Source organism: Cetorhinus maximus, chromosome 7, assembly GCF_964194155.1.
Source record: "Cetorhinus maximus chromosome 7, sCetMax3.hap1.1, whole genome shotgun sequence".
Taxonomy (NCBI): domain Eukaryota; kingdom Metazoa; phylum Chordata; class Chondrichthyes; order Lamniformes; family Cetorhinidae; genus Cetorhinus; species Cetorhinus maximus.
Window position 1 is genome coordinate 34,310,484 of NC_135885.1, and position 23,984 is coordinate 34,334,467.

Below are 23,984 nucleotides of genomic sequence, written 5' to 3' on the forward strand. Positions count from 1 at the left end.
TCTATTATTTCACAGGATGAGGGCATCATAGGCAAGGCCAGCATTTGTTGCCCATCCCTAATTGCCCATCCGTGAGTTGAGTAGCATGCTAGGCCACTTCAGAGGACAATTACGAGTTAACCACATTACTGTGGATCTAGAGGCACATGTGGGCCAAATCAGGTAAGAACAGAAGATTTCCTTCCCTAAAGGACATCGGTAAGCCAGATAGGTTTTTCTAACAATCGGTGATAGTTTCATAGGCACCATTACTGAGACTAGCTATCAATTTCTGAGTTTTTAATAATCAAATTCCACCAGCTGCCATGCTAGGATTTGAATCTATGTTACCAGAGCATTAGCCTGGGCCTCTAGATCACTAGTCTCATGTGTTGAATTTAATTTATGGGGTACAACTAATTTGCAATAAATCCCCAATTGTGAAATATCTAATAAATCATCTGGTTCACACTAGACTTAACCATCAGGCAAGGCTAAACACTTCAGATGGTAAATTCAAAAGATTTATTAACACTTAAAAGATAGAAAGGTAACAAGTTAAAAAGATAGAAGACAAAGATTCAATTAACAGTAAAAGGAAAAAACTTAACAATTAAACAGACTTCTCACGGCTACCTCCAGTGACCAAGCCGAAGGCGTGGTGTGATGATAAACCCTCTGATCACTCATTGCGTGGATAACATGCTAACAAAATGGCTTCTCAAAACTTTAATTTTTATACCCTCAGCTCACATTTTCTTGTCTCAAGTTGCCTAACTGTCGAACAATTGGTTAACTTAACAGTCTGCTTATTTATAATTGGTTCCTGACACCTGTGAGCATCTTTCCCATACAGTAATACAATGGGTCTATTCAAAATGTTTCATATTTGAAAAATGCCTCATTCTGTACCCATCTTAATGTAACTCCCTAAGGTCATGAAGGCTTCAGTTTGTACACCTTATCTTTCCAGACTGGTTTGAAAACCATTTTAAAATTCTCAGAATGTACGATTAGTATATTTAAAATCAAGTGTTAACTATGAAACATAAAAAATTACATACTTTCTTGTTACAGGTTATATTACCCACCTTAACCGATACATCTATTGATTAGTTACTTATTCTTCAACAGTCTCACAATTGAGGCTCACTATTCGTCCTGGCTGATTTCCAATAATGCAGTAACTGGTTAGTTTTTAAAATGTCTCCTGGATGAATTCAAAATGGCTTTTTGACCATGTTGGTTTACTATATTAATAACATATTGAATCAGACTACAAAATGGTCAAGTCACACTAAAATTATTGATCTTAAAAATACCAACGGTGCCCGGTTTGAGAGTGAAATATATCGTCAATATATTGATCCCTCACTATTTAATTTATCTCATTGGTTTGTATTGGGCATTAAAATTGACTTCCAGCTCAAATCAGAAATACAAATTTACAATCTCCTGGTGAGGAACCTCAAGTAACCAAGGATGAAAATAACAACTGCTGTGGTTATCAGTTGTATGAACACAAAAATGGTGGAAATAGTTCTCAACCAGGGGCGTTCGCTTGCATTGACAGCTGTTTGCCACTAGGGGTTTTCTCATTTCCAAGTTCCTTAATTCCTCTCTCCTCTCATTATCCTGCTGCATTTAACCACATGTTCGGGAAGCTTCAGTTCTCTTCACAATATTTTTCAAATTCAGGGACAAAGAGGGTACAAGTTGGCCAAGCTGAATTATGGCCTTCAATGCTTGCTCCTGTATTCCAAAATTGATTCTCAGTTCAGTGTCATTTTGAGTAGGTATTGGGAATAGAACCTCACTTCCAATCAGGGTTACTTGAGTGGGTTTGAAACAAAAAGTAGGTTTTGCCATAGGGCACCACTGCGTCCCATGCTTTATCCACACACGATTTGTAGTGATACAATAGACTCCTTGGTCTATGTACACATGTTGATTTTTGACCTCATCCTTCCAATCTGCAAACCCATTTGCAAGTTGGTGTCCGAATGTCTAAAGTGAACCCACAAGCTGGTTTTCCCGGGTTTCTAACATCACACTGACACATGAAAACTCCATATTTTTCTGAGCAACATTCAAGATTTGCACTATCCCAAGTGTATCCTCGATTAATCAAGACAGTTGAGTATGTTGTGTAAGATACATGGATTCCATCATCATAGGTACCAATGAGTCTGCTTTATAAACTTCGCATTCAGTGCCTTCTTCTAAGATAGGTAACCATAGTACCACAGACACTACAGTTCCACGCTGGTATTTTCCATCTCCGTTTACCTTTTAAGATAACCCAAACTGTCAGGCCTTTTCCACGCTACCTTTTCCCCTGAACCATATTTTAAGCATGACATAATTAACATAAGTTGGAATGCAGTTACTCTCTATGACCTCCAGTATTGTCTCTATCTGATTTAGCATGTAGTTCCCACGGATGGAGCATGTGATAACCTTAGCTGTATCCTTTCCACTTCATGTTTATCCCAGATTATGCTATCCATAGTCAGTTGAATTTGTTGGTAAAGGACTTCTTCATCTTTAATGGTTAAGAGACTCAGGCCTATTTCTTCCATGCTCTCTTTCACTGTCATCAAAAAACATTGCCAGCAGTCGTTTTCTCATTGCCTCATTATGCTCCATCATACTTTCTATATCTACCCTGCTCCAAATTGCAGTGCTTACAGTGGCACCAATTCCTAGCCATTGTTAAATACTACTTTTCTGATTTCCTTCAACATTATCAAGGTTTTCCTCTCGTGTTATGTTTACATCTCTAAATTCTCCCAGGTCTGACCATTCCCCCCCTGCATTCTGAGCACAGTTCTTGCTCATGAAGTCTTGAATCATCTTTGCCACTAACTGATCATAGAATTCCTGATATTGTTTGGAACACAGACCTTCTGGGAGGGGAATGCCTTTGAACTCTAGAAAGACAGGCACAATATCATATACTATGTCATTGTACAGATGTTTGTATGCTCTGGTAACCACTAACCCACTGATTGGTCCTTTCTCCATTTTTGGGCATTCAGTTCGATTCCTTTCCTCCTCCTCCTCCTTTTCTATCACCCATGCTCCAAATTGGACTGGGTTATAGACTTTTAACATGTTTGTGGCTCCATGATACAAGTACCTGTTTGTGCAGCATCTCAGTTCCCTGATGCCTCTTACTTAATTTGAACCAATTTAGTGACTTGAAATCCTTACTACCATAAGGAATACCCATTTTCTGCCCTGGTGACCCAGAAATTATCTGAGGGCAGTTTTGGATGTTGGAGGAGGCAGTCTCTGAATAACCTCTGCTTGGTGAGAATCTGGACAAGTTTCCTCTGGGGAAATCATGACTCCCAGATAGGTCACTTGCCTTTCAAACCTGCCCATTCTAAGTTAGTGAATAGTTCGTCTAGAAGGGACAAGTGCTCGTCCTCTGCCAAAAGTATGTCACCTACATACTGCAGCAACATTCAGGTCTAGAAAAGTCTTTCAGAACTGCTGCCATTTGTTTGTGGAATATGGTAGGGACATCGTAAAACCTCTGTGGCATACAACTCTGATCTTCAAAGGTGAAAGCAAATTTGTAATGATCTTCTTTCCTAACTGGAATGCTCCAAAATCCATTAGAAACATCTAGGGTGGAAAAATACTTGGAACCAACTGGAATTTTTGACAAAAGGGTAGAGGTCTCTCGCACAACAGGAGCACAGGCTAGTGTTGTAGAATTGAGTTTAAAGTAATCGATAGTTAACCTCCAACTATCATCAGGTTTCTTTACAGGTCAAATGGGTGAATTGGTCGTAGAAGTGCCTTGCCTTACAACACCTTGTCTAACCAGAGACTGAATTGTTTCCCTAATATAGGGGTAGCTTTCTTTGGGGGTCGGGTACTGCTTAACAAAAGGATGAGGAGGTCCATTAATGGTTTCCTCTCCTTCCATCCGTCCACTATCATGTTTATTGGTGGCAAAAAATGTAAAAGGTTTCTTAATTAACTTTTCTACCTGAGCATTTTCATGTGTAGGTAGGTGGCAAAAAATGTAAAAGGTTTCTTAATTAACTTTTCTACTTGAGCATTTTCATGTGTAGGGAGATTGCACAAGCAAGCCTTTTTAGTTGTAAAAACAAAATGTGCATCTGAAATCACAGCTGTTTTCTCATTTCTCGACTCTAACCACAAACAAACATGGTTACAGATCAAAAAGTTGCAGTTATTAACTAACACATCAGTTCCCAATATTCCCATTGTTAATAGTACATTCAGATACAGAGGTGAGACCTCTCAAATAAAGTTCAGAAGCCTTTACCTCAAATGCGGAACTTTGTATTTATTCATTCACGGGATGTGGGCTTCGCTGGCTTGGCAGCATTTATTGCCCATCCCTAGTTGCCCTTGAGAAGGTGGTGAACAGAAGACACAGAACCCTTGCCCGCTTCCGCATATTGTTCAGGGTGTAGGGTGTGAATGACTGTGACAGCTGAACCGGTATCAATTAACATATTCTGTTACTGGCCTTCTTTAAGAACAACAGGAATGATAGGCCTACCATCACAATACATCAGAATCCCACTAGTGACCGCTCAGAGGGGGCCAATTCCCCTCATTGGGATCTTGTAGGGGATCCGTGTGCCCATGGCTCACCAGATTGGGGTTTGCCTGGTGCTGTCAACCAGCAAACTGATCTTGAAGGAAAGACAACACTGCACTGGATGCTTCTTAATCTCATTTCCCAATTTAGATGGAATTGAACCAGAGAGATCTTGCTGTTGTGCTTTCAATGGGGGTGTTTTATTCTTACAGTCTCATGCATAATGTCCAAATGTACCACACTGTTAACAGGATATGCCAGGGATTCACTGTAGTAGCCTGACTTTTGTTGTCTCGGTGCCTCAAATGCAGCAACACCCTTTCCAACAGTATTGCCCAGGTATGTCCTGTACACAAAAAGCAGGACAAATCCAACCCAGCCAATTACCACCCCATCAGTCTACTCTTGATGATCAGTAAAATAATGGAAGGGGTCATCAACAGTGCTATCAAGTGGCACTTGCTTACCAATAACCTGCTCACTGACGCTCAGTTTGGGCTCCACCAGGGCCACTCAGCTCCTGACCTCATTACAGCCTTGGTTCAAACATGGACAAAAGAGCTGAACTCCTGAGGTGAGGCGAGAGAGACTGCCCTTGACATCAAGGCCGCATTTAACCAAGTGTGGCATCAAGGAGCCCTAGCAAAACTGGAGTCAATGGGAATCAGGGGGGTAAAGCCTCTGCTGGTTGGAGTCATACCTAGCACAAAAGAAGATGGTTGTGGTTGTTGGAGGTCCGTCAGCTCAGCTCCAAGACATCACTGCAGAAGTTCCTCAGGGTAGTGTCCTCGGCCCAATCATCTTCAGCTGCTTCATCAATGATCTTCCTTCCATCATGAGGTCAGAAGTGGGGATGTTCGCTGATGATTGCAGAACGTTCAGCACCTTTTGCAACTCCTCAGATACTGAAGCAGCCCATGTCCAAATGCAGCAAGACCTGGACAATAACCAGGCTTTGGCTGACAAGTGGCAAGTAACATTCGCACCACACAAGTGTCAGGCAATGACCATCTCCAACAAGACAGAATCCAATCATCGACCCATGATGTTCAATGGCATTACCATCACTGAATCCCCCACTATCAACATCCTGGGGGTTATTATTGGCCAGATCTGGACTCACCATATAAATACTGTGGCTACAAGAGCAGGTTAGAGACTAGGAATCGTGCGATGAGTATCTCACCTCCTGACTCCCCAAAGCCTGCCCCCATCTACAAGGCACAAGTCTGGAGTGTGATGGAATACTCCCCACTTGCCTGGATGAGTGCAGCTCTCACAACACGCAAGAAGCTTGACAACATCCAGGACAAAGCAGCCCACTTGATTGGCGCCATATCCACAAACATTCACTCCCCCCACCACCTTTGCACAGTAGCAACAGTGTGTACCATCTACAAGATGCACTGCAAGAATTCACCAAAGCTCCTTCGTCAGCATCTTCCAAACTCACAAACAGTACCATCTAGAAGGACAAGGGCAAGAGATACATGCGAACATCAGCACCTGGAAGTTCCCCTCCAAGTCACTCACCATCCTGACTTGGAAATATATTGCCATTCCTTTACTGTCACTGGGTCAAAATCTTAGAACTCCCTTCCTAACAGCACCGCATGGACTGCAGCAGTTCAAGAAGGCAGCTCACCATCACCTTCTGAAGGGCAATAGGGATGGGCAATAAATGTTAGTCCAGCCAGCAATGCCCACATCCCGTGAGTGAATTTTAAAAAAAGTAGGTGGCATTTTACAGTGCTCTTTCTTTAAAGACTCCCTTTCAGACACTCAATCTTCAACTGCATTGAGGCTCACTATTTGTCCTGGCTGGTTTCCAATAATGCAGTAACTGGTTAGTTTTTAAAATGTCTCCTGGATTAATTCAAAACGGCTTCTTGACCATGTTAGTTCCTATATTAAATAAGGTTTTGAATTAGACTATAAAATGGTCAAATCAAACTACAATTATTAATTTTAAAACTACCATCACGTGACATTATCACCACGCCATCATCTCCCCATAAATGTCCAGGTATGCCCTGTCCAGATAAGTAGGACAAACTAAATCTGACCAATACCATCCCATCAACCTACTCACAATCATCTGCAAAGTAATGCTATCAAGCAGCACTTACTCAACAATAATCTGCTCGCCAATGCTCATTTTGGATTCCATCAGAACCACTCGGCTCCAGATTTCATTACAGCCTTAGTCCAAACATGAGCTCTCTCGCTTCCTCTCTCAGCTTGGAGCTACTCCTACCACGAGATCAGATGTTATGCTATGTCACGCTCTTCTGTCTTGTGCCATCCTCAAACATCCACTGTAGCTCATCTGCAACCACTCTGTGACATCCATCATCCAACTATGCCTAGGTTAACCCCTGTTTCTGCTGCCCTCCACCTTGCACTCTAATAAATATCTCTGCAGCTTTTCAGCTCTGATCAAATGACCAAAATATTAACATTTTCTTTTATAGATGTCCTTTTTTAAGAGTTATTTTTGCTCTTGCAATTTCAGGCACCTCTTCATTTGTCTTATGGTCAGTATATGGCGTTTTAAGCATATGTCTTTAGTATCCACATTTCAAAAGGCCTCTATGTTCTTCCACAGATCTTAATTTATTTTCCAAGTTTCTGGGGCATATAGGAAAGTGTCACATCTTATGATTTTTTTTCCTTGTTATAAACTTGAGTTTTCTTACTGTTAATCCCATCCTTGATCTTTACAAACATTAAGACAGTGGAATTCCAGAGATGAGGTGAGAGTGACTGCTGTTGACATCAAGGCAGCATTTGGCTGAATGTGGCATCAAAGAGCCCTAGCAAAATTGATATTAATGAGAATCAAGGGAAAACTTTCCACCAGCTGGAACCATACCTAGCAACAAAGAAAGATGGTTGTACTCATGGCAGGCCAATTATTTCAGCCCCAGGACATCATTGCAGAAGTTTCTCAGTGTTCTAGGATGACCACCTTCAGTTGTTTCATCAATGGCTTTCCACCGTCATAAGGTCAGAAATGGAGATGTTTGCTGATGATTGTACAGTACTCAGTTCCATTCACAATTCCTCACTGAAGTAGTTCATGCTTGCATGCAGCAAGATCTGGAAAATATTTGTCTGACTGCCAACCCTGGCCATTCAATGACATTATCATCGTTGAATCCCCCAGTGGAGTTGACCACAAACTTAACTGGACCGGCCACATTAACATTGCACCTACAAGAGCAGTTCATATGCTATGTATTCTGCGGTAAATCAATCACCTCCTGACTCCCTGAAGTTTTTTCACCACCTACAATGCACAAGTCAGGAGTGTGATGGAATACTCTCCACTTGCTTGGTTAAGTGCAGCTCCAACATTCAAGGAGCTCAGTGTCATCCCAGGCAAAGTAGCCCACTTGATCGGCACCCCATCCACCACCTTAAACATTCACTCCCTCCATGACTTGTAAAACATGGCTGCAATGTGTGCCATTGACAAGATGCACTGCAGAATGTTGCCAAGGGGTTCTTCAATAGCAAGTCCAAAATCCACAACCTCTACCACCTAGATGGACAAGGGCATCAGGTGCATGCAGGAATATCACCAAGTCGCACACCATATCCTGACTTAGAAATTTAATGCCATTTCTTCTTCACCACTGGGTCAAAATCTGAGAACTCCTGATCTAGCAGCACCTTCACCACACAGACTGTAGTAGTTCAAGAAGGTGTCCATCACCAACTTCTCAAGAGAAATTAGGGATGGGCAATAAATGCTGGCCTTACCAGCAAAGCACATATCCTGTGAATTAAAATATCTTTTTTTAAAAAAAATCTCTGCGACTCTCTGTGAAAAAGAGAGTGAACCATCACTAAATCCTGGTTTCACATTCAAAATATTTAGGTGGTTGAGCCACATATTTTTAAAAAGAAACAATCTCAAGGTTGATATCATTCCTAATGTATTTTGTTCAAATCTGAATATAGGTATTAAGAACTGATTTTTTTTTTTAAGAATGTTATAGAATTCTTATGGAATTAGCAGGCACAGTATGAGGCCTTCTGGAAGGAGGCAGTTTTCTATCTCTCTGGACAAAAGACATAAGAAGTCCCTAGAAATGTTGAGTTCTCCTGGTTCAGGCTTCCATGTTGACATTCCTAAGTTTATACGGTGGCGTCTTGTACCCTCTTATCTATATAAGTGTCTGGTAAAAGCTAACAAGTGATCCTTGGCATAAAGTAAACTAAAAGATAGCCTCGAGGTGAAGTGATGGACAGGGGAGGTGACCCCCACCCCGACATCTTGCGGATCTGTCCTGTATTCATTGATTATAAGGGTCTGAGCAAGTGACTGACATGAGGTAAGCAACAAGCCTCTAGAAATAAAGTATATTAATGGGTGCTCGAAGACTGGGGACAGCCCTCGCCTATCAGAAGGCAAATAGGTTCCTGATACCTTAGCCAACTCGAGGAGGCAAAGAACAAAGAGAGAAGACGACTGCTGTTAGTAAAGAGACAAGAGACTATCACTTCCAGCTGCAGAGATCGGCTACATTCGCTTGTTCGTTCTCGGGAATCGGTAAACTGCTTGTAACTGTCACAGGTTGTATGTTTTTCTTGTCTATTTAGCATATGCATCTTATCTAAACTGTTGCTTATTAATCAATTTAATAAGCTACCTTAAAATCGTAGTTCTCGATCACCTACTTTGGGTAATCTGTCACTCCCGAATGTGAAAACTAAAGTCTTCCCAGTAGAGGAGGCAAATCAAGAATGCATTTTTGGCATCTACAATGCAAAGGCTCAAGAGCTTGGTCTGTAGCTTTTCTCAGCTTTAATTTTGGATGTCATGAAACTGTTAACCTCATATTAAACACTGCTGTCTGCATAGCAAAAGATGGCCAACGGTATCACTGAAGAACATAAACAAGTATAAATGTAAAACAAAAGTATATTTCACTCACATTTCTGACAAGTACTGAGTTCTGATTTATAATTTTTTTAAAATATTGCAAATACAGACTATAATTAACAAGATGAGCAAAGCATGTGAACCTTTTAAATCTTACCTGGGTTGTGGTGGTGGTTTGAATCTTTTTAATTTCCTTCCCGGCTTCTTTGCCATCGTCAGATCTGTCAGTATCAGATACTGTACTAGCAGCATCTAAATTACCAACAGTCTTTTTTGAAGACAGTTCTGAGTCAATGGGTGTGCCAATCATTTCCGAATATTCCATTACTTTTGGAACAATTCCCTCCGATTCAGACAGGATACTCATTTCTTCCAGATTGGTTGGGATTTTGAAATCCTTGTCCTGAATAATAGATTTTGGACTTGTAATGTCTGAGTTACTGGTCATATGAGCTAACAGCCCCAGGTCATCACTAGCACTTGTATGTATTTGGTTCTCTGGCACATTTGCAATGGAAATATTTTCAGCAGCAGGCAGTTCAGCCAGTAGTTTTCCCTGTTGGTTTGTTGCTTTATCAAAGACAAATGAGGTACTATTAACAGGTTCATCATCCTTTTCATCTACCAGAGATATCAAGGGACCACTGTCTCTTTGTTCCCTTTGTTGAGGAATGGAAGTGCTATTAATATTGTTCTGAAGTTTCTCAACGGCAGAGGTATAAACATTGTCTAACAGAGATTCTACCTCTACCAGGTTACAATTCTCTGCAACTACCAGTGTCTCAGGTGACAGGTCTAGATCATCAAGTTTTACTTCAGTGGCATCTACCTTCTCAGCTTTTATATCCACCAAGAGGTCATGAACCTCCACATGTACTCCAGTTGTTGATCTGTCTGAACTTCCAGTTCCATTACTGGATACTCTTGCTTCAACTAGGAGATTTCTAGAATCTGTGTTAACAGAGTAGTCAGTTTCACTCTCTGGGCTCTGAGTCTGGGAACCATCCTCGATTTCTCTGATCTCTATGCCTCCTTTGGATCCCACTGCTTGAGCTGAAAGGCCAGAAATTGTGCTGACACTACCCTTTTTTCCTTTTTTGATGTTCTCCTCTTCTTGCCTTTGATACTCTTCATACATCTTGGCTAAGTATTCTTTGTGAGCTTCATAGGTGACCTTTAGAAATAGGCATGTTAGTTAGAATTAATCAACAGCGGCTACAGATATCTAAAGGGCCAAATCATTCAGATATATTTTAAACAATCTGTTTATGACTCTGCAAAAATACAAGTAAATCTGAATTACAAATAGTACCATGGGTTTTGCCTCTTATCTACAATAGACATCAGTTTAAATCATTTCAATTAAAAAAAACATGTACCAGTTGGAGTTAAAGAAAAAACTACTAAAAACTATTAGGAATCATAACTTTACTTTGTCAGTTTATACATCAGGAAAGTAAATCGCAACTGAATGAAAATGAAACATTGACAAAATAATGCATGACAAATCTAATTTCAAGGGTTTGCCTTCAGTCCAGAATAAATTTATTTCATTTCTGGCATTACGTTTTTAAAAAACTTTTTAAAATGTGGCAGTACACACTTCTAGTTAGTTAGCACTGTAGCAATTAAGCCTTATATCATCAGCACTTCTAAGAAATCCTGTTTCTGTGGCGAACATTTCACCTTGCATTGAGGTTTTTCTTAAGGTGAGGATACGTTACTTTGTAGTATAAGGGTCTGGTACATAAAGAGTCGACAGTACAGTACCACCCACACAGTGATGTAACAGAACACAAGACCTGCACCTAGGGGTCAGTGTAGTATTGGACAGAGCCATGTGTAGAAGCAAGAATGAAGATAGCTCCCAGCTTGGACCTTTACTGTACCAATGTATATAGCTTCTAGTAGTTAATAAGTACTTACTGTTGAACTACCTAAGACTACAAATACCCTATTAAGACCTACCGAACTATGCCCAACACCTTACAACATACTTAAAATAAGTTTCTGATCAACTGCTAATAGTTTCAAACTCTAGCTTCTTGCTAATTAGGCAATTGTAATAAAGTGCAGTCAGAGAAAGAGGTTACTTTTTTTACTTGTTTCTCAGCTGACTCCAGAAATTAAAAAACACAAACAAGGATGTTGATACCTTATTGATAGCCTAGGTAGGGCAATTTACTAAGTGAGTTACGTTACCAGCAACTATTGGCGAATTAGCAAAAATAATGAACTCTGTGATGTTAATCGCTCAGAAAGCCAGCTAATTAAAGTGGAAACAAAATTGGGTGTCTTTTTCCACATTCCTCATAACTTCAAGTATATACCCACAATATTCCTGTGTAGACTAGGATCGCAATCAACAGATACTCTAATTTTGATAACAAGATCAACTCGCACTATATTGCTTCTATTTACAATTATTTTTCTAACAGATTAAAAGCTTCTATTTCATATGCCTACATGACCTGCTAACAATGGTTGGCTGCTTCTGGAAAATAATCTAATATAGGAAAATCTTTGAACAGCAGTGCTATTATTCATGATGTTTTGATAACAACAATGACAAAACAACAGAATCCAAAAATACCTATAAACCAATACGTCTGGTGCATGTATAAAACAAATCAAATAATTTAGGAAGGCTCTAAAGCAGGCTAGTAGTTGGACTGATAGAGCAGTGTATTTCCTTCAGTGCCTGATGGTTAATCACTTTATCTCAGGGATCTAAGGGGAAGGTATCAGAGGGGGGAGATATTTACATTACACATTGTTAGTTAGAATAGCATATTTTAAGCCTATTATTCTATCTTCTCCTGAGTGGAGGAAGATGTGAGAAATGAAAACTTAGCATGAATAAAACAATATCAACTATTAAATATCATTGTACAATTCAAACTTAATGGGGAAACAACATTATGCAACCAAAATGGGAGTGCAGCTGTATCAGCTAGACAGTCTCAGCCAAAGATACAAGGGGAATTTGATTTAATATTTTTACCCTATTGGTTTAGAACTTTAAAAAAAAATTACAGAAAATGCTTAAAAAGTGTCAAAATAATAAAACTGATTCCCATTCCAATCAATATATGGAATGAATTAACAGGCAACAGAGTCAGGAAATAGCTAAGAAGACAACAGACAGCTATATTGCAATTTTTATAATTTGCCAGAAGAGGGTGACAATGACTGCTCATGACATTGTGTATTATGTATTTACGGTCTTCAGCTTGTAAACATTTATTAGCACATAGTCAGCTGAACTGCATTAAACCATCTTAAGGAGTAAGTTACTGCTCTCAATTGCAAGTTATGTCACTGTCCATTACTCCATTGTCAGTATTACAGGACTTATACATACGAATTGAGCCTAACAGAAGACAGCACAAAGGATCTTTTGACAGGCTAACAAGAAGGCACTTTACAGCAGAATTTGAACATTCACTTTCATAGACAACCACTGCCGACTTATTGAAATTAAATTTACAAATGAACAAACCCTACCTTGGAATGAGCTATTGAGAGAGTATCTACCCAAACACGCCAGCCTCCCCATTCATACTTAATTGCATGATACAGGAGAATACGGAAAATGTTGTACACCATCTCTGTGATTTTCTGTTCGTCTGAGCATTTTGGATTTATATATCCAAGGGAGAACATCCAGTCTTGCCAAACTGAACACTGCAAGAGACACCTAAAAAGAATATACGAGAGTAGAAACATGTGTTATGACCAATGCAGTTGGTAAAGCGGAGTTATTTGAAAATCCCAAGGGGAAACTTTAAACAACTGTCATAATCAATAATTTTAAGTGTTATGTTTGAGATGCGGCTCTAAACTCAGGAATCAGACCACTGGTTTGAGGTTTTACATTAGGCTAAATGAAACATTTTATTAATTTACACAGGTTAAAATATATGTGCACGGCTACAAATTACTATTATCATAACTTTTAACAAATTCCCCAAACTAATGTCCATTAAGGCAACAACAATCCATAGATTTAACCAAAACACCAGGCAAAGTATTTTCACCTTACAAATTCAAAATTAGGTTCTTTCCACTGTGGAGCCAGTTGGAGGCCTTTTGATCTTACATTGCCTCTGCCTGCACACCTGAAAACTACTGAAGTTATACCTACCACCACTGATTGAATTCAAATTCTCATTGTATCACCAGTCTCTTTAAACTTTATCTTTTAACAATGAAACCCCTTTCATAGTACCAATTTTATTAGTAATATAAACATATGGCTTGGTAGCTGTTAGAAAGGCATCAGGTTTTCACCCCACTTCTTGAATGCTCTATTCAAAAAATGCAAATGCATGCTCTCTCTCTTCCATATCAAAACTAGTACATATCAAAGCACCCAGACTAGCTGGCTTTAATCTAATTAAGACATTCCCACTAAATCCCTATTTTAAAAGAAAAATATTTTCCAAAATATTATGTACATTAATAGCTTCATGACAACCTGTATATATAGAAATCATTTCCATCAACGCACTGTTACTTCCATCAACATCTATGCCTCCCCCTAGATGATAAATTGTTAAACCTGCAAGAACATTCCTTCGTCTTGCACAAAGTTCAGCTATGGCTGCTTCTAGTGATATATTTGGGATGTGCAGGAGAAACACACCTTTCAGTTAGACTTTAATTTTAGTAGTCAGTCTTGCAACTAAAATCCCTTACATAACTTTAACTTCATAATATTGTTAAATAGTGTGAAAAATTAATTAAATGAGTAGGAAATATTAGAAAAGTTTTTTTGTAAAATGGGAATGTGAGCATTAATTTTTGTTCTTCATCAAGGAATTGATGTGAAAAATGTTAATTTTTAAGGGGACATTAAGGGAAACTGTTTAAAGTTGGGATAATACTAAAATGGAGGGGAGAAGTGACATCAGGACCTGTATTTGCAAATACCATGTATGTGGCAGGGGAATTTAGGAAGGAGAAATATGTTGACAACTACAGGACTGCTGCTCTTTGGAGAGGTGGGTGAGCAACCAGCAGATGCAGTTTAATGTAGATAAGTGTAAAGGCATGCAATTATGGATTAATTAATGGATTATTAAGCAGAAAGATCATGGGAATAATAATTAGATCCTTTAAGGCCTCAGCCATTGGTTATTGCCAAAAATGAAAATGGGATATTAGATACTGTAACGTAAATTGAAGGAGGCTACATTTTCATTTATGGTGTGATCAAACTACATCTACAGAATTGTATGTGGTTTTGCAATTACTACAGGAAGGATGTAGTGAACTGAGTTGGAAAGGGTGCAGAGAAAAACTACTTGATTGATTAAGGGACCACAAATAATCCGTCTAAAAATAGACTTCCAGAACAGAGAGTCTTCTCACAGACAAAAATAAGGAGAATTTGATTGAAGTATTAAAAATAGCATGGTTCATCAATGTAGAGGATCAATCAGAGCTAACTGATTTGGTACAGATAGGAGAACAAGATCTTGGGGTGAAGTCCACTACTAAAATAGGCATGTATGGGTGGACCATGGACGGATTATTTTGTATTCCTAACTGAAAATGAAATGTTGTAACCAAAATGTCAGATGTTGACAGGAATCTGTATTCCCAAGATCTTATTAAATTTAATAAACTATTTTTCAAAGTTTTATTTTTATTCAGTATTAGATATGCATAGAAATAGATAAAAGCTATGACACAGAAACAAGCCATTCAACACAACCAGTCCATGCTGGCATTTAAGCTCCACCTGAGCAAATAATTCTAAGCGCGCAGAGATGACCAGGGAATTATGGAAAGGAAAAAATAAAAAATGTAGTTTATTAAATATGGAGAAGCATAAAACAAAAAGCACAGAACAGCTACAATGTTTCTTTTCAACAAGGAAAACTTGAGAGGACATACATATACACAAATGTATAATTGGACAGGTTCAACTAAATGTATCCACCATGCAGGTATGTTAATTATTGAAATACATAAAATATATGTAAAAATAAAAAGGCATACATAAATCAGTCCCCATGTCAGCTGTGTCAACATACCTTCTGTTTTCCCGACTGTTACTGAATAATTTTATCATATCCGACAAAAACAGTCGTCTAACTTCCATCAGCTCATTGCTTGGTGTCGAATTTTTCAACAAAGTGGCAACTACCTTGAGAATCACTAAAAAAAAAGTTATACATGAAATTACATTGATATATAAATAAACTTGGAGTGTTTTGCGCATATAGCATAAATCAGGTAGACCAGGTCGACCTGAAAAACTCAATGTCTCCCCCGTACTATTTGAGGCCGAATATACTTTAAATTGGATTAGTGAGATCTCACTGCAAAACAGGTACTTTTTAGACAACTCAGTGATTGGGAGTGTGGGACAATTGGTGGTACAACTACCACTTAAACACAACCACAATGCTATGAGAAGTTGTTCATCTATCAATGATAGAAAACAGCAATACTCGAGAGGACCAGGCACCATAACTTCAACCAGGGACCCCAGATTTCATAGCGGAGGAACTCATTGAACTAACAATTGATGAGAGTCCAGGCAAATTATTCAGCAGGAATGGGAAGAGGTGGCAAAGCACATAAACAACACAAGCATTGTCCCCAGGACTGGTTGCAACGCAACAGGAAAAGATTCATTGATATCACCAGGACCACCAAGGTATGACTGTCCTTCACGTTTTGTTTTACTCTCTACACAATCCTGCATGACCCTACAATATCCCTGGCATTATCAATCCTTCCTTTGCCCACTTTTGCCCCTCTCCTCAAGGCAACATGGAACAATTCACAGCACCTTTTTCTGCTCCTGTTCTCACAACTACGTTCCATACGGCAGACTCGCTGTTTCTTTCTGTCATTATCCACACAATGAAAACTGCCTCAGACATCTTGAAAATCTTTCATCAGGGCAATTCTCTTGCAGCAGAATCTGGCACACAATAGGCAGGAAGTTACCAGATCAAATATAGTTCCTAAGATAAAAGCAAAAAACTGTGGATGCTGGAAATCCAAAGCAAAAATAAAAACACCTGGAAAAACTCAGCACGTCTGGCAGCATCTGCGGAGAGGAACATAGTTAACGTTTCGAGTCCGTATGACTCTTCAACAGAACTAAGTAAAAATAGAAAAGAGGTTAAATATAAACTGGTTTGGGAGGGGGGGTAGAGCTGGATAAATGACCAGGTGATAGGTGGAGATAGCCAAAAGATGTCATAGACAAAAGGACAAAGAGGCGTTGAAGGTGGTGATATTATCTAAGGAATGTGCTAATTAAGGGTAGAAAGCAGGACAAGCAAGGTACAGATAGCCCTAGTGGGGGTGGGGTGGGGTGAACGGAAAGGATCGAAATAGGCTAAAAGGTAGAGATAAAACAATGGATGGAAATACATTAAAAAATAATGGAAGTAGGTGGGAAAAGAAGAATCTATATAAATTATTGGGGAAAAAAAGGGATCAGAAAGGGGGTGGGGATGGAGGAGAGAGTTCATGATCTAAAATTGTTGAACTCAATATTCAGTCTGGAAGGCTGTAAAGTGCTTAGTCGGAAGATGAGGTGCTGTTCCTCCAGTTTGCGTTGAGCTTCACTGGAACAATGCAGCAGGCCAAGGACGGACATGTAGGCATGAGAGCAGGGTGGAGTGTTGAAATGGCAAGTGACAGGGAGGTCTGGGTCATGCTTGCGGACAGACCGAAGGTGTTCTGCAAAGCGGTCACCCAGTCTGCGTTTTGTCTCTCCAATGTAGAGGAAACCGCATTGGGAGCAACGAATGCAGTAGACTAAATTGAGGGAAGTGCAACTGAAATGCTGCTTCACTTGAAAGGAGTGTTTGGGCCCTTGGACAGTGAGGAGAGGGGAAGTAAAGGGGCAGGTGTTGCACCTTCTGCCATTGCATGGGAAGGTGCCGTGGGAGGGGGTTGAGGTGTACGGGGTGATGGAGGAGTGGACCAGGGTGTCCCGGAGGGAACGGTCCCTGCGGAATGCCGCCAGGGGGTTGAAGGGAAGATGTGTTTGGTGGTGGCATCATGCTGGAGTTAGCGGAAATGGAGGAGGATGATCCTTTGAATGCGGAGGCTGGTGGGGTGATAAGTGAGGACAAGGGGGACTCTATCATGGTTCTGAGAGGAAGAGGGTGTGAGGGTGGATGCGCGGGAGATGGGCCGGACACGGTTGAGGGCCCTGTCAACCACCGTGAGTGGAAAACCTCGGTTAAGGAAGAAGGAGGACATGTCAGAGGAACTGTTTTTGAAAGTGGCATCATCAGAACAGATGCGACGGAGGCGAAGGAACTGAGAAAATGGGATGTTGTCCTTACAGGAAGCGGGGTGTGAGGAGCTGTAGTCGAGGTAGCTGTGGGAATCGGTAGGCTTGTAATGAATATTGGTGGACAGTCTATCACCAGAAATTGAGACAGAGAGGTCAAGGAAGGGAAGGGAAGTGTCAGAGATGGACCATGTGAAAATGATGGAGGGGTGGAAATTGGAAGCAAAATTAATAATTTTTTCCAGGTCCAGACGAGAGATATAGTTCCTAGTTTTGTACACAATAAAAACCAATGGAAAAGGAAACCATCAACCTTATTGGCAGAGAGACAATAACATGGGAGATAGCCAGACATAAGTGTGTTTGGGCATCTTTATTTCCTTTGGTGGTGCTTTGCATAGTCACTTATCTGCTACCGCTTACCCTCATCACTACATGATATGCGTGCACCTCTCTTCTTTCCTAAAGTCTTGCCGTTACACAAATTGAGGGGGAAAACTTTCCAAAGATACACCGTCACTCACTCTCATCATTTCAAACAACAGCACAGAAATTAACTCCCTGTGTGGTGTCGACAATGAGTTATACAGGTTTGTATTGGGTGTTTCACTTGAGCACAAATAAACAGGACCAAATGTCAGTGAAAAGGACAGCCCAAGAAACAGCTGAGAGAGAGTGGCGACAAAGAGCAAGAACACAGCAGGGAATAAAACAGTGCAGGAGAGTGACAGTTCGCCACGAGAACAGTAGGAAGGAGAGAGAACAATGAAAGAAAGATTACTTTTGTGTGCAAACCCTTAACTGTAAATGCTAAACTTAAAAATAATCTAATCTTTTCCAGTCACGATCCACTTTGTACCATAGTCCTCCATTCAAAATGACAGAGTAGTCTGCGTTATGCATTTCTTCCTGACCAATAGTCAAAGATCTGATTTAAATAGGGTAACCTGACCATATCTATTTCTTTCCCCCCATGTTGGGTAGGGGCAGAGTGTAACCATCATATTCAGCCCGTTACTTTAGGAAACAGGATTTGAAGCTCCCTTTTTGAAGCTGTGATAACCACTTGTTTCAGTTTCTGGGGGAGCTATTTTGAACAAATAGGAAGTACTGCGTTCAATAGCAATAACTGGTATACAGTGAGTGAATGTGGACTTATACCATGTTCATACAGAAGGACTGAAACAACTTTACCCATCTCCAGACAGTTATATTTTAGATTAAAATAAAACAATTGTGGCATCATATTAAGCATTAAAGAGATCACTAACATATGCAACTACTGCATAAAGCTGTAATGATCCACTGCCTTAACAATAATTATTCAGTATCTCTATTACATTGTTCCAAGATAAGTAAATACTGTTTTTCACTTTGCCTTGTGAAAAGTCAGCACACAATACAATATTTTATGCGCCATTGCAACAATAATCTGTTAGCCTGATGTTCTCCATACTATCGAGGCATTTTAATTAAAAGGAATTCAACCAGATTTTCAAAATCAATTTTTGACCACTTACTCACAGGCACATGTTTGCTAAATATCGAGCACTATACTGTCTTGTGATGAAGACATCCAGCTCACAATTTTTCATCAGGACACCGTGTCCTGACACAGGAATGTGATTAAGATTTTGCCACATAGGAAAGCGCTGGTGCAAATGCTATGCTGCCATTCCAAAATGTAGCATTGTATTGTTATACGAATGCTTTTGTTTATAATTTCATGAGAGTCGATTTTGAAAATAAAAATTCCAGAGACTGAATAGAGGCATTCAAAATTATGAAGATTTTGATAAAGTAAAGAGAAACTATTTCTTCGCACAAGCAGATCTGTATTGTAATCAGAAGTCTTAAGAGTTAAAATAATTGGCAAAAGAGCTAGAGGGAAATTAAAAACACTCTTCATTCAGAAGATTGTTGAGATCTGGAATGCCCTACCTGAAAGTGTGGAATCAGATTCCATATAAAGTTTCAAAAAGCAATTGGGCATGCACTTGAATAGGGCAATTTGCCGGGTTATGGGGGAAAACCTAAGGAGTGGGATGAATTGAACAGCTTAATCAAAGAGCTGGCAAAGGCATGATGGGCCAAATGGTTTCCTCTACACTGTAAGGTTCTATGATTCTTACAGAGCGGGGCATAAAACAGCACAGGAAAGGGTGAGAGTTCACCACAAGAGGAGCGGGAAGGAGCAAGGACAGATCAAGGTATAAAGCAGCTATCCACCAGCAGCCAGTCTGTTGGTTCAGAGCCCGCATTTGGAAAGAAAAATTGAGATGTGACATCACGGGGAGGCAGGTAGGTGTTTGGCTGCTGAGTATTTCCTATCTATCTTAGCTAAAGTAGGAAATAAACTGGTGAGTCTCATCTTATTTTAAACTAAGGCTCATTACTACTGCTAAAGTATATTAAGTATGAGTATGGTTAATCAGAATTGGTAAGGTTTATTAGTATTGTTAAGGTTTACTAATAGCAGTAAGGTTTACTAGTATTAATATAGGTTTATTAGCAGTAGCAATACTTATTAGCAGTATTAAGGTTTATTAGTAGTGGCAAGGTTATTAACTAACCGATAAAGGAATGGCAAGCCTGCTCCAACCTCTACAGTGTACACCACGTGCTTGGTGATGTCCTGGGTAACCATTTGTGCAGGAAATGTTGTCAGTTGTAGCAACCTGCATCACTGCGGGACATCTGTGAGGTTCAGAGCTTCGTGGTTTGCAGTTTATAACTGTGATAACCCCACAGCTTAAGAGTATGCAGGGAGACAGGGAATGGGTGACCGCCAGACAGTAAAGTAGAAACAGGCAAGTAGTGCAGGAGTCCCCTGAGTGCATCCCACTCTCCAACCAGCACTCAGAATACTGATGAGAGTGATTGTTCATCTGGGGAGTGCAGCCAGAAGGGTCCATGGCACCATGGGTGACTGAGCTGTACAGGGCGGAAAGGGAGACTGGAAGAGGAATAGTGATAGGTGATTCAATAGTTAGGGGGATAGACAGGCATTTCTGCAGCCACACGTGAATCCAGGATGGTGTATTGCCTTTCTGGTGCAAGGGTCAAGGATGTCACTGAACGACTGCAAAGCACCCTGAAGGGAGAGGATGAACAACCAACATGGTACACATTGGTACGAATGACATAGGCAGTAAGAGTAACATAGTCCTGCAGTCAGTATTTAGGAAGCTTGATAGGAAATTAACAAGCAGAAACCCAAAAGTAAAAATCTCCAGATTACTCCCAGTACCACGGGCAAGTGAGTATAAAAATAGGAGGGTAAAGCAGATGAATGCGTTGTTGGAAAGGTGATGATTCTTGGGACATGGGGGCTGGTTCTGAGAGAGATGAGACCTGTACAGACGGCACCTAAGTAGAGCCAGCACTGAGTCCCTTGCAGGGCAATTTGCTAGTGCTCTTGGGAAGGATTTAATCTACCTTTACAGGGGTGTCGAAACCAAGACAAAATATCAGAAAAGAATGCCGAGGTGCAGAAAATACTCAGATAGAGCACGGAGTAATCCTGAGGTTACTACTTTTGAGTTCTTGCTTATTAATTTCCTTCCTAACTCCCTAAAATCTGCTTTCAGGGTCTCATCTCTCTTCCTACCTATGTCACTGGTACCAATGCAGACCATAACCTCTGGCAGTTCACCCGCCCCCAGAAGAATGTCCTGCAGCCGCTCTGTGGCATCCTTGACCCTGGCACCAGGTAGGCAACATACCAGCCTGGAGTTATGTTTACAGCCGCAGAAACACCTGTCTGATCCTCTATCAAATCCCCTATCACTATTGCTCTTTCACTCTTCTTCCTCCCTTCCTGTACAGCTGAGCTACCCGTGGTACCACGGACCTGGCTCTGGCTGCACTTCCCTGAGGAATCATCTCCCTGACTAGTATCCAAACTGGAAAATCAATTAGCAAGAAAGATATACTCAGGGAACTCCTGCATTACCTGCCTGGTTCTCTTAGACTGCCTGGCGGTCACCCATTCCCTCTTTGCCTGCACACTCCTAACCTGCAGTGTGACCACCTCCCTAAACATGCTATCCACGCAGTTCTCCGCCTCGCAGATGCACCGCAGTGACTCCGAAACCTGGAGCTCAAGCTTTTGCAGTCAATGGCACTTCCTGCAGATGTGTTCATCTAGGACACATGCTGCGTCCTTGACTTCCCACATACTGCAGAATAGACCTTCCAGTCGGCCAAGCTGCCCTGCCATAGTCTAATTTAAAATATATTTATTACAATTAGAATAAGCAGAATAACTTACCATTTACTCACTAACCAGCTCCTTCTGCTGCACTGAAGAAACAAAAAAGTGGAAAAAAGGAAACCCCACCTTCCCCCAAACTCCCCACTCACCAAACACGTATCAGCTCACTCTGCTTGCAATCTGCACTCCACATTTGATACAGTGCCGCACAACAGACTTGTGAACAAACTTATAGCTCATGGAATAAAAGTAGCAACATGAATATGAAATCGGCTGAGTGACAGGAAACAGAGTAGTGGTTAATGGATGTTGGTTTGTAATGGAGTTCCCAAGGGGTCAGTGTTGGGATCCTTGCTTTTCCTGATTTTTTTTAATGACCTAGATCTTGGTATACACGGCACAATTACAAAATTTGAGAAAGGTACAAAGCTTGGAAGCATTGTGAACTGTGAGGAGGATAGTGTAGAACTTTAAAAGGGCATAAACAAGTTGGTGGAACGTGTGTTCAAGTGGCAGATGAAGCTCAATGCAGAGAAAAGTGAAGCGATCCGTTTTGGTAAGAACATGGAGAGACAACATAAAATAATGGGGACAACTCTAAAGGGGGTGCAGGAGCAGAGGGACCTGAATGTACATGTGCATAAGTCAATGAAGGCAGGATAGCTGGTTAATAAAGCATAGAATATCCTGGACTTCATTAATAGGGGCATAGGGCACAAGAGCAAAGAGGTTATTTTCAGCCTCAGCTGGAGTACTGCATCCAGTTCTGGGTGCTATACTTTAGGAAAGATGTGAAGGCATTGCAGAGGGTGCAGAAAAGATTCACAAGAATGGTTCCAGGGATGAGGAGCTTCAGTTATGTAGGCAGATTCAATAAGTTTGGGTTGCTTTCCTTGGAGAAGAGGAGGCTGAATGGAGATTTGGTAGAGGTAATCAAAATCATGACAGGTCAGGACAGAATATATAGGGAGAAACTATTCCCACTCGTGAAAGGACTGAGAATGAGAGGGCACGGATTTAAAGTAATTGGCAAAAGAAGCAAAAGTGACATGTGGAAAAACATTTTCACGCAGCGAGTGTTTAAGGTCTAGAACGCACTGCCTGAGAGTGTGCTGGAAGGAAGTTCAACCAAAACATTCAAAAGAGAAACTGACTTATCTGAAAAGGAAGAATGTGCAGGATTACAGGGGGAAGGTGGGGGTATGGCACTCGGTGAATTGCTCATTCAGAGAGGAGGTGCAGACACGATGGGCCCACTATCTCCTTCTGCGCTGTAACAAATCTATGGATGCTGGAGAGGACAGTGGTGCAGATCTTGGGGAATTAGCCTTGAAAAGATGATCTCTGTGCACCATGATTTCCAGAATGCATTCAACCGCCTGAACCTCTGCAATATGGCAGAGCATGTAGTGCAGCCCACTACCAATGAATATGCATTTGTAATTCATAGCATGAATGCTTTGCAGTCATCCATGAAGCACGTAGTCATCTTAATAGACACTGCTGTTCAGCCTTCCCTGCAGGTGTCTGTGGCACCAATGATATTCTTCTGGGAGCTTTATATTGGAGCCACACAAGCTTTGGACTCAACCATCTCCTCCAACAGACTAGGAGACTCAATGCTTAGGTGGGAGAGTCAGACACAGTTTGCTGTCCCACAGATCAGTAGGTCTGCTGAACCAGTCATGTCTATAAAATCATGCCTACAAATGGAATGTGGAATCATCCGTCAGTATGCCATCATGTTTGGATCCCCATGAGTCCCTGTACTAATGGTAAGTCTGATGTGAGAAAGCCAGCAGGGCCCAGTCTGCCCTGGTAAGTTCTTTAAGCCAAGGTGCTGCACTTGCTGTTCCTCAAGCTGAGCTTGTAATGGGCCCTTGAGTGAGGCTTTTGTGTTGCAGCAATGGAAAAGCTGTAGAGATACAAACGTAGGTAAGATGAGCACAAGGACCTTACAAAAAGATGATAACTAGTGTGTAAGCATTTGTGTGATCCTTTTTGAAATCTTTATATGCAGAGGGGTATT

At 40.7% G+C, this 23,984-nt stretch overlaps 1 protein-coding gene across 2 annotated transcripts in view; it reads right to left on the bottom strand.

Moving 5' to 3' along the window:
- Positions 1-23,984, bottom strand: part of nbeaa (neurobeachin a) — a 1,012,857-nt gene that overhangs the window by 717,589 nt on the left and 271,284 nt on the right. For both annotated transcript variants that reach the window (XM_078545316.1, XM_078545315.1), the window contains exons 20-22: positions 15,509-15,632; positions 12,972-13,164; positions 9,622-10,638 (exon numbers count right to left, since the gene is read on the bottom strand). In XM_078545316.1, the coding sequence (XP_078401442.1) occupies positions 9,622-10,638; positions 12,972-13,164; positions 15,509-15,632 (1,334 nt within the window). The remainder of the gene's footprint in view (positions 1-9,621; positions 10,639-12,971; positions 13,165-15,508; positions 15,633-23,984) is intronic.